The sequence below is a fragment of the Branchiostoma floridae genome, chromosome 14 (assembly GCF_000003815.2).
Source record: "Branchiostoma floridae strain S238N-H82 chromosome 14, Bfl_VNyyK, whole genome shotgun sequence".
In the NCBI taxonomy this organism is placed as follows: domain Eukaryota; kingdom Metazoa; phylum Chordata; class Leptocardii; order Amphioxiformes; family Branchiostomatidae; genus Branchiostoma; species Branchiostoma floridae.
Genome location: NC_049992.1, coordinates 9,178,245 through 9,189,779, shown reverse-complemented (window position 1 = coordinate 9,189,779; position 11,535 = coordinate 9,178,245). Strand labels below are relative to the sequence as shown.

The 11,535-nt window shown below is 43.0% G+C and overlaps 2 protein-coding genes and 1 long non-coding RNA gene across 3 annotated transcripts in view; all 3 read right to left on the bottom strand.

The window, feature by feature from the left end:
* Positions 1–1,934: 1,934 nt before the first annotated feature.
* LOC118430089 (hyaluronidase-1-like) lies at positions 1,935–8,542 on the bottom strand. Its single transcript, XM_035840799.1, has 5 exons — positions 8,302–8,542; positions 7,909–8,065; positions 3,403–3,540; positions 2,624–2,869; positions 1,935–2,150 (listed from the first exon to the last, which is right to left on the bottom strand). The coding sequence occupies exons 1-5, from the start codon at positions 8,451–8,453 to the stop codon at positions 1,935–1,937; spliced, it is 909 nt and encodes a 302-aa protein (XP_035696692.1). The 5' UTR covers positions 8,454–8,542.
* Positions 8,543–9,290: 748 nt separating this feature from the next.
* Positions 9,291–10,400, bottom strand: LOC118431128. Its single transcript, XR_004832933.1, has 2 exons — positions 10,144–10,400; positions 9,291–9,619 (listed from the first exon to the last, which is right to left on the bottom strand). It is a non-coding gene; the product is annotated as an uncharacterized LOC118431128 (long non-coding RNA).
* Positions 10,401–10,478: 78 nt separating this feature from the next.
* LOC118430088 (hyaluronidase-1-like) overlaps positions 10,479–11,535 on the bottom strand; it is a 6,166-nt gene continuing 5,109 nt past the window's right edge. The window contains exons 7-8 of the mRNA XM_035840798.1: positions 10,771–10,872; positions 10,479–10,490 (exon numbers count right to left, since the gene is read on the bottom strand). Of these exons, the coding sequence (XP_035696691.1) occupies positions 10,479–10,490; positions 10,771–10,872 (114 nt within the window). The remainder of the gene's footprint in view (positions 10,491–10,770; positions 10,873–11,535) is intronic.

The following is an 11,535-nucleotide window of genomic DNA, read 5'->3' as shown; positions in this document are numbered from 1 at the left end:
GGCCACCGTTCGACGTACTCCGATTTCTTAAGTATGTAACCAACCACAGTACTTTGAAGTTGTTGAGACGCTACCTTTTTTTGTCTCAGATGGCCCATGCACATGTAGTTACTCTGTCACATGATATACTAATATCTTCCTATTTCAATGTACTGACCTAATGCAGCTGCTAAGTCTCCTTGGTTTGTGTTCTTCCAATGATATTCATTAAAGATTTATTTCTGGGGTGTTATTCACTTGACATCGGAATGTTACTCGCATAATTTGACCAATGATACTTTTATCTGTAGTTCCATAGACATTAGACAACATGAATAGTGGTAGCCCCCATGCAGCAGCAACAGTTAGTCCCCAGGGTGGTATGATATTTTCATTCAATCCATCCAACCCAAACCTAAATCTCCTGTAGTATCTAAGCCAAATTTAACAGCATAATTTACTATGAAAAATGTCCTTGTCAATCCCATTTATAGATGGCAAGCTGCTGGCAATGGAAGCTTTGAAAAGTTCAGAAGCTGTTGTAGTCAAAGCAAACACCCAGCAAACATCCCCACAAACCAATGAGCAGTTGCTTAGAAGGGGAATTTCATCATATATTTGCCGCGACAAAATGCAACAAACGATACTGAATTTAAAACAGAACAAAGCTAAGCCTCCACCACTTAACCCTGCCTGTACCATAGATTAAGCAGGCCCAAAAACCAAGCGAATATGACTAGCCCAAAACAACAAATTACCTGTATACAGTATGGAAATGGCATTACCAAAGAAACAAAAAGAAACACAGGACAAATTATACACATACCTTTCTCTTATGCCCACACTCTATACAGTTCTCCTCCACATTAGAAAATTGCATCTTCTTCTGTTTAAGTTCAAGTTCAACCATGATTGCCAACAGGGTAAAGGAACTTGTACCGGAACTTAAAACTCAGTACTATACAGCTCTAGAAACACCACAAAGAGTAATAAGCAAACTCCAATTATACCTGACCAACAGATATATAATCTGGCACACTCCCGTCATCTGGCAAACTGTCAGTGCCACTAAGTAACCTGATACATTGAAGGTGGCCCAGGCCAGATGATGGTTCTACACCCAACCATAATCTGTTTTTAAAACCAAGCAGATATTGGGAGGATGCCCCAACCACACTAAAACAGGGTCAACCTATACAGTATCAAGTTCAAGCACTAGGAGGCCCAAAATCAAACCTGACCACCAGGACACCACAAACAACTCACGTACCAAATGGCAACACAATGGCACCTTGCGTTCGGGAGATACAGCGCACGCCCCGTGCCCGCACAAAAGGTAACCTAAAATGTCAAGTTCAAGCACCAAGGGCGCCAAAATCAAAATTGAGCATTATTCAGCCACCGCCGACACATGTGCCAAATATCATCGCGCCAGCACCAGCCGTTCAGAAGATATAACTCCGGAAACACCCCTCCCGGACACAAAATTCGACCTGCCGGGTCAAGTTCAAACGCGACAAGGCCCAAAGTCAATCCTAGGCAACAGGCAACAACCCCCCACCCATGCGCCAAAAATCGTTGCAATCGCGCGTATCGTTCCGGACACACAGCGCCAAAAGTGCCCCAAAAACACCAAAAATGCCACCTTCAATGTCAAGGTCAAGCGCCAGGAGGCCCAAAATCACACCTGAGTGTCAGGCTACCACCCCCAACCCACGTACCAAAAATCGTTGTGCTCGCACCATCCGTTCACGAGATACAGCGCCCTACATCCCCGGCTACCGAAAAGTTTCCACCAGCATCAAAACCATACCTGCATACATGCAGGTAACAAGGGATTTGACTGAGATTGCTATATTTACGCGGGATATAAATTCATAGAAAGCATATGATGAAATTTCAAATCACATATCATATACAAGATAGGGAAACAATAATTTGGTCCATTCGATCATTCATTCATTCGCATACCTAAGCCACATGTAGGGGTATATCGGGATGTCTTGCCCCTGCCTGGAGTCCATGACCCGGAAGGCCTCGTTCACTCTTCCCCGGACAAACTGCTCCGTGTTGACCATGTTCTTGAACATGTAGGTAACGTATACGGAAGGGTACAGTCCTGTGCTACCCTCCCACAGCCAGTCTAGCCTGTCGTTCTGATCCTTTACTTTCTAGAACACAGGAGAAGCGATAGACTCAATATTCCTCCTTGTGTTCATCACATAACAAAGGAACGTAATAGATCTAAACTTGGTCAAAAAAGCGTGTATCATGATCATTTATTGCATAAATCCATACTCTAGATCTGCTATGTCAACCACTTCTACATGCAAGCCTGGTGTACCGGTCTACTAATGTACTATCCGCCCTTCTAGTTGCGTTAGCTTCCAACGGTTCAGCCGTCAACAGCCAATCACGTCGTCGCCTACGGTCAAGAGGCAATGCGATTGGCTGGTAACTTTACCTCCTACAGATGGGAGTATCTGATTGGCTGATGGCTAATCAGTGCTGAATAAGCCAGCGAGTTGGACATACGTAGGCGCCTGTCATGAGATGGGGAAGTCATGTAGCTATTTTAGCTGAGAGAAGAGAATGTTTCACAACTTTGAGTGACAGCTGTCAAACACAAATCAGGCAAACCTACCTGTGGACAGCCGTATGTTTTTCCCTTCCTGCTCCGGATACTGCCCGGGCTGTTGTAACTGTCCGGGAACAGGTAGAACCCCCAGAATCCTCCTGGGCGCAGGCTCTTCACCAAGTCCAAGGTCTCCTCCATCATGGCCCTCGCGGCGGTTTCGTACTCCTCCTTAGCCTTGGCTTTCACCTCTTTCTTAGAAAGATCTGGGTGTCTTGACTGAACGAGCTCCTCAGACTGCTTTCTATAGATGTCCTTTGTAATTTGAAAAGAGATACTATGAGTTTGTGTTTTGTTACTGCTAAATGTATCTTACTACAAAATGACATGCCATAAGTTTGCAAACGCTGCCTTTCCGTAGCCTGGATGCCAGACTGTTTCTAGGGCCAAGCTAGGTGAGCTAACGTACTAGTACCCTAGTCTCTGCCAGATTGACTACGCTGGCTGTTATAGGGAGAATAATTTGCGTTGCCAGGGTAGTTTTGACCTGCCGTGGAGGAGAAACATTAATCTTAGCGTAGACAGACTCCCCTGGCCAATTTCCCGATTTTTTTTCCCGAATTGTACGATCCCCGTCTGTACCCCCGTAGGAAGGCCTGGTGGAGGCTACTAGTACCCCTATAGGCAGAGACTTTGCCACATCCCAGGCCTCTCCCATTCTTTCAACTAGGGGGGGGGGGGGGGGGGGGGGGGATTCCTTGGGACCCCAAAAATATTGGGCTGGGCCCGGGAGGCCCCGGAAACAGTCTGAAATATAGGATTTCCTTTTCTGTGTCTATTTTCTGTACCTTCTTTGCCCAGTTCCTCTCGTAGAGCGGTCTCCAGGACTCCCAGTCGATGACACCCAGCCCCTGGTAGTCGGCATCAGGTACGATACGGGCTATGTCGTCTGCAACTTTCTCCTTGTGATCAGATAAATCTACTGTCTGCGTAAAAAGTACAAGTAAAAGATTGGTTTGGGTTTGGGCGGGTTTGGCCGACTACTCATTCTTTGCAGCCCGGGGCTGAATTGCGAGGAGCTTACAATAGGTGAGGCTAAATCGCAAGGGTCTGGAGCGAGCTGCCATTCGGCGCCACTCAGCTGACCTCAATACGACAGTAATTGCCCCTGGTGCGGCCAAGGTACTGTATGTTTTGAACCACTCACACCGCGCCATCGCACGTGTGGCGGGTTCTTTAACGTGCCTGGGGTATGGCTCTACCCAGACACGGGACCTCCATTGCCACAAGTACAAGAAAACGTTACACGACAGAGAACCTAATATCCAAGCAGATCCTACGATGGCATAATATAGTACTAAACTGGCCAAGGAGTGTAGTCAGCCAACAGGGGTACATTTGCCATTAACACCATAGTTGAATAGAAATGCTCCTCCCTGTTTCAGTTGGCAGATCCCGGTAGGCAAGCACACTCCTATAGACCGGCCTCACTCCTCTGGCAGCTTTTGATACTAACTTGTGCTATCGTAGGATCTGCTTGGAGATTACAGAGAACCCTGAAAAGACTAAATCCATGTGTATGACTGAAACAATCAAACGGATTCAAATATGTTTTATATAGTGTCAAATTTGTTAATGGCCAATTTTGTTTCTCAGCTAGCTAATGACAGGACAGCTTCCTCTGCATTATGAAATGTTTAAATGTAATCAATAAATAAGTTACACATCACAATAAAAAGCATAAACGTAGCATTTTAAAAGATGTATAGGATCTTCATCGGTCAACATTGACCATGATAAAACCCTAAATCACATCAGACCTACAGCATCGGCTATGTAAACAGTGCTATACGCGAAGCTACGTCACTAATAAGCTTAGTGATTTCAATTCAAGCCGATTCAATTCTATTGCCAAATTCCTTTCCGTGGATTCGATGTTCTTTTTAAAAAAATCGATTAACTTCCGAACTTCACTGTAAATACAACACCATCTCTTTGCCCCATTCATAAAATTGACATTTCCTTTCCTTATCCAAGTACGTCCCGATCAGATACCATGTTTAACGGCTCAGTATGACCTTTTGTGTCAAGGTCATCGGAAGAAATTATAGTAACTACTTGTGGCAGGTGTAGTACCCTAGGGTGAGCTTGACAACTCTATAAATAAAGTGGGAACTAAGATAAACTCCAACAATGTGATCATTCTTGGAGATTTCAATACCCCCGGTATAAATTGGGATGTCAGCACAACAGACAACGCTCAGAACCATACAGGGCAATGACCCTAATTGACGGCTGCGCAGAAGGTCCCCGGTGAGTCCCCTCAGGATTGATTTTTAAAAGTATCAGAAGATGTGTTTTTCTTTGGAAATGTTGGCATCTTGGAGCTGTATTCTACAGGTAAGGGTTGTAGGTTTTTTATTATGTCGAAAAAACCAGACTTTCAAGCCTGTTTTGGGTGCCTGGACACTAGAAAGAAGTTTGTTATGTAGCTGTCATTGTAGTGCCAGATGGGGTCAAAGGTCACCGAGTTGCGTTTGGATGCAAATCACATGTGTTCCAGTGGTCAGAAAGTTCCGAAAAGTTGAGAATGGACATTTTAGAAGCCGGGCTACCCTCTCAATGTTAGTTTTTCGAGAACGAAACGTCAGGTAGGTGACTTTTGACAGCTTCTATTTGCCATTAAATGCATTATAAGGATAGGGAAGACATGATTGGTGGTCACTGCTCTACAGGACAGGCACAGAAACTACTGCACTTAGTGGATAACCATGGGCTATTCCAAACAGTTCAGGAACCAACTAGAAATGGTAATATTTTGGACCTGGTCTTAGTTAATAACCCAAACATAATTGAAAAGACCACAGTAGTTCCGGGAATAAGTGACCATGACATGGTTCTAGTGGACGTGAACTTGGCACCCAAACAGAACAAAAAACCAAAAAGGAAAGTGTACATTCGCACGAAATCTGACGAGCCGGCTATCAAGAATGACCTCGAGGACTATGCTACAAACTTTAACCAGAGAACAAAAGACATGTCAGTGACACAGAAATGGGATGACTTCAAAGGAAAAATGAAGCACACAATGAACAAGCACATTCCTAGTAAAATGACATCAAGCAGATACAACCTGCCTTGGTTTAACAGAAACTTAAGAAGACACTGTCGGAAGAAACAACGTCTTTACAATAAAGCTAAGAGAACAGGGCAAGAGGAAGACTGGAACAAATACAAGAAAGTAAAAAAAGGAGTACAGAAAAGCATAAGATCAGCACACTCAAAATACGTGGCGAACATACTTGGAGAAGCTATAACTGACAAACCCAAAACATTCTGGTCATACATAAAAGGCCTGAGGAGAGACCTTGTTGGGGTAGCCACTCTGAAGGTGGGGAACACCATTATAAGTGACAGTGAAAAGAAAGCAGAAGCACTCAGTTCACAGTTTAAAAGTGTATTCACTGAAGAAGACACCACAGACATGCCATCTCTTGGAAACCCCTGCACCCCTCCTATGGAACATATAGACATTTCTACGTATGGTGTAGAGAAAATGTTGCAAGGCCTTAATCCGTCCAAAGCATCCGGGCCCGACCAAATACCGCCTTGGTTCCTCAAAATGACAGCCAGTGAAATCGCACCTGTTTTGACTAACATTTTCCAACAATCGCTTGACACAGGAGAAATCCCCCAAGACTGGAGAGATGCAAACATATGCGCCATTTTCAAAAAGGGAGATAGAGCGGTTCCCAGTAACTACAGACCTGTTTCACTTACCTGTATTTCCTGTAAACTACTCGAACACATTATTCATAGCCATATCATGAAACACTTGGAAGGCCACAATATACTAACGGACTACCAGCATGGTTTCAGAGCAAAGCGATCAACAGAAACACAGCTTATTTTAACAGTTCACGACATAGCTGGGGCACTGAACAATAAAAGACAGGTGGATCTAGCAATACTTGATTTCACTAAAGCCTTCGACAAAGTCCCACATAGCAGACTCATAACAAAACTGGAGTACTATGGAATTCAAGGTTCTACATTAAACTGGTTAAAGGCTTTCCTGACGAATAGAGAGCAAACGGTAGTGGTAGAAGGGAAGGCCTCAGCTCCAGTTAAAGTAGCATCGGGAGTTCCACAAGGGACTGTTCTGGGACCATTGCTCTTCCTCTTGTACATAAACGACTTGCCAGACCATCTCGATTCAAGTGTGAGGTTATTCGCCGATGATTGTCTGTTATATATAGAGGTATCTGCAAAGAATGACTCACAACTTCTTCAGAAAGATCTGAACACCCTGGAAGAATGGCAAAGGAAATGGCTTATGCAGTTCAATCCTGATAAGTGCTATATCATGCACATAACGAACAAACGCACGCCAAATGTGTCCCCTTACCAGTTTTGTGGTCAGACGTTAGTAACCACAAAAAGCCACCCATACCTAGGTGTTACGTTAACAACTGGGCTGAAGTGGGGTGTCCATGTTAACAAAATAACAACCAAGGCTAAACAGACATTGGGAGTGATCAAACGTAACTTGTGGGCATGCCCAGCCAGCGTAAAATCACTTGCATACACGTCACTGGTAAGACCTAACCTTGAATATGCTGCAACAGTATGGGATCCGTATACAAAGAAAGACAAAGATAAACTTGAAAGGGTACAGAACCAAGCTGCCCGATTCTGTACAAACAACTACAACAGGGATGCTAGTGTTACCAAAATGAAAACAGATCTACAGTGGACATCACTTGAAGACAGAAGGAAAATGTCCAGACTTTGCATGATGTACAAAATGACCAATAAGCTGGTGGACGTACCGACTGATAAGTATCTAATACCAGCTCAAAAAAGAACAAGAAACAGCCATGACTTCAAGTACCAGAGTTTCCAAGCTAGGATTGATGTGTTCAAAAATTCGTATTTTCCCAGAACTATCGTAGATTGGAATTTGTTATCACCAAGTACAGTAGGGGCATCTTCTCTGGATAGTTTTAAAGAACGCTTGCAGTTAGATGTGCAAAAGTTAGGTGTGACGGATCGTTCAGTGTAATATAACCAGCTGCTGCCGCGCCGCGTGCCTGCGAAGCTGGTGTGTTACGCCGAATGGCGGTTATACCGGCTATATAGATACAGATACAGATACAGATACCCACTTGTGTTTAGCTTGAACTGAAATTCACTGTAAAGACCATATCATCCATCTGTCCTTTCATCACACCGACATCTCCTTTCTTTATCAAAGTACTTTCCATATAACGTTATGTAGGTTGCGTATTCTTTTGTGTTTAACAATGTGACATTTTAGTGTCAAGGCTATCAGTAGAAAGTATAGCACTCACTTGTGGCAGGCCGCCATGGATCGCTTGGTCTAGATGGTACTCGTGATAACACGGGCACATGCCCAGCTTTCTCTCGTAGAACAGTGATATGTACGGGCCCATGAAAGCCTCGCCTGGGTTCACTATGATGTCGTATTGTCCCAGGTTCAGGTCAACTCTAGAAGAACCATTCAGAGAAGACATTCCAACGGTTGACTGAATCAGGATTATAGAGTGTCTGATAATGCAGTTCAATACAATCAAACGTCTGCTAAAAAACAACACCTTCATTCACCACTAGTCATTCCAAAGCGCCGTACGTGTTAAACGCTCGGAAATGAAAAAGGACAAAAATTTAAAAAATACGAATTTTAAGCTACAATGTGATTAGTTAACTCTTTGATTTGAACTTACCCAAATTTTGTTTTGCATGACCTGCTTGGTACGTTCCAGATAACATTGAAGGGTCTATCCGGAAGAGACGGCCCCCCGAGGCATAGCGTTGACAGGCTCACCGTCAACAGTGCAAGGGTGACGGGTTTGGAAACTGGTGTGTACGTCGACATGTTTGTATAAGGCAGACACTAGCTTGAAACACATATGCAGTCGAATGGAATAAGTAGTAGTCAATAATAGCGTACTACTTGCACTACTGGTCCGCCCACTTTTTTAATCCAATTGAGCGAGCGTCAATTGAGTACATGCAGTTAACACTACTTCCGTTAGATGTCGCTTCTGTAACTTGATTTTGATTGACACCATTCTCCACTTACACACTTCCCATAATTAAGTGCGAGAGGGTTCCGGATATGGCTGCTCCGAACTCCGGAACTGACTCCAAGGGCACAGAAAATTGGTTCTAACCAATTCCGAACACAGAAAACATCAAGGAGATGATAGTTTGGTGTGGAACCGATCACAGGACAATGGTTTAATCACTTTCCGACAGGAAAAAACAAAGGCTGCAGACGAAACGCCAAGGTGTGGCCCTTGAGGTCATCGGAAGAAACCAACTAACAGCCACAGTGGTGCACGTGTTAGGTAGTTACTTCTGACCACAAAACTTGTAAGATTCTCGGCCCAAATGATAACTGTACTATATTCGCCAGACAACTTATTAGTTTATATGCTTTTCCGCCCTCGTACTGAAGGTTTTAGCTGGTTCCACCCTGGTTTCGCACCCTGAGCAACTGTGGTAGCATCCAAGTAACATCCATATCCGGAACCCTCTCGCACTTAATTATGGGAAGTGTGTAAGTGGAGAATAGTGAAGGAGCTCAAAATGCTCGAATGTGCTTCGAACGGTTGGTCAGAAATAGGATCACTCCGAGTTAAAAATTAATCTTAACAAGATAATTCATATCTAGTTTGGTAAGTTTATGAGTAATCAGAAACCACAGTGATGGTATATAATGGACATTGGATGTTTAATTAGAGAAGTTAATCAAGTAGCTCATGGATCCGAACAAGTACGTACAAAAACAACGCTTCCGTAAAAAAAATAGAAAATGTGTTTCCAGCACAACATGACACTAGCATTCAGGTTTCTTGTTTATTACTTACTTATCTATTTGTTTGTTTATTTATTGGTTTATTTTCACAACTCTTCATGAATTCCAACGCTACATCTCTCTCCTGTCCAACCCGCGTAACAACGGCACGACGTCCCCTGGCGGCCGGGAAGATACTGCAACCTGTCTCGAAACGAGGATGCATCTTCTTCTGCCATGACCTGTGCAACCAACGAAAAAAGACGTAATATAAACTGCCATGAACAATAAAATGAAGATTTGTGTCAATGACAACCTCTACATAACAAAGTATTTCAGAGATAGCGGACTTCACCCTTTTTTCGGTAAACTGCAGTGTAAAAAACACAAACATACCGATAGACAGACTGGCAGAAAGATAAGCCCAGTTAAGTCATTACATACTTCAGCGAGTGTTTCTACCACCATGCATTAATCAAACGGAATATCAATTACCATAATTATTATTTTCTGGTCTGTCAATCTGTTATATCACCATTTGTTAACTTAGATAGGGGGCTAGAACAGTTCCACCAGCAAGTGTTCTTTTTCTTCTATGTAAGTTTATGTTTGATCTTTACATGTTCAAAGGAATTAATAAGGACAGTGCCTCAATGATAAGCCCCAGCCACAATCCTACGCCGAATGTAACATGGCCCTCATTGATCAAGATGTAATAAACTGATGGCGATCAGTAGACCCAATGATCAAGCGGAAAAAAACCTACATTTTGCCAAAGTGGATAAACAGATGACGCCCCTTCCTGCATTTGGCTTTGGTCCATCGACGTTCTTTCATAATTAGTCACACATCTGCAAGTGAACATACGTTTGGTTTTGACTCGTGTGAAACAGAGAATAATTTTTGGTAGACTAAAACGTGAACGAAACTAGTCTGAAAAGTAGAACAGGCTATTGTTTTTTAAAAGCCATCGAGAATGGTAAATCTCACAATCCCAGCACCACAGAGGATTGTGGGTAAGAGAATTGTGGGTAAGGTCAGAGGTTAAGGCCTCTCAAAAATACAACAAAAAATAACCATGTGGAAACGGCCCAAACACGTCTAGACGAAGAGCTGTTTACAAGTGGGGGACTTTGAATTTTGACCTCAGCCCACAATGCATTTCAACTGCACATGCGCACTCGACTTTCATGTGTCTAATGATAGAAATGATATTTCTTGGATACGCTAATCTTGGCCACTTGTCATAATGGATTGTTTCTTTGGCAGAAAAATTACAATTTCCATACCTATCACATTATGCTTAATGTACTCTTGGCTTATTTTATTAAGATCATATTATTCAGGAATCGCAAAATAGGATGATATTATATTGATTCAGATGTTCCCTTACCTTCCACTCTGTCCTGCTGCAGTCAGCCGCCTGTTGAACCATTTCCTTGGCAAATGGTCCGAATGTTGTTGTCACATAATCGCGAAGTATCAAGCAATTCTCCTATTAATACGATAACACAAAAAGATAGTTAAGCTACCAAATCCATTCATAGACTAAATAAATTCAAAGCTGTTTTAAGAGAAACCAAAGCCTATACAGAATCAATGAGGGGGTGTTAATTCACGATTTTAACACATGGGCCAGGTTTTCATGCCGCGAAGGTCATGTTTGCGCTCGCTAGCGGGCCCACATGTTTGAAAACGAGAGTCAGCGCCAACCCCCTTCCCACTCACACACTATAAACCGAAAGAATCACTCTGTTAGGAGAAGCCACAAAGACTTATCCCAACTTTCTCACATTGACAGACGAAAGAAAAGCCACTTTTCTCTTGAAATCGCAGAACCCACAAATTTTAGAAAAGGTGGGGCTTTTCGTCTCCCTATGCTTCCAAAAAAGAAGTCAAACCCAACCTGTTTAGAAAACCCAACACTAGTATTAGAGTAGAATATTGTTCACAACTGTCCATTGTCACTTGCATATCTACTATGTTTGTACCATGTACTTGCAATTAGCCCTCGGGCACGAACTTGCAAATAAACTTCTTAATCCGAATGAAAGCTCATCTGTGTTGGTAAATTCCATATTGCAAAAGTTTAAACTTGTTCCAACACAAAGAAGGGACTCACCATAAATTTTCTAGCCAGCACTCCCACCTTCTTCAA

What these genes read in the sequence shown, in the direction of transcription:
- LOC118430089 (XM_035840799.1), bottom strand. Translation starts at nt 8,453, where the DNA reads ATGTCGACGTACACACCAGTTTCCAAACCCGTCACCCTTGCACTGTTG. An exon ending in TCATGCAAAACAAAATTTGG is followed by an intron (nt 8,066 to 8,301) that starts GTAAGTTCAAAT and finishes TGGTTCTTCTAG; the next exon opens with AGTTGACCTGAACCTGGGAC. An exon ending in AGAGGAACTGGGCAAAGAAG is followed by an intron (nt 2,870 to 3,402) that starts GTACAGAAAATA and finishes CAAATTACAAAG; the next exon opens with GACATCTATAGAAAGCAGTC.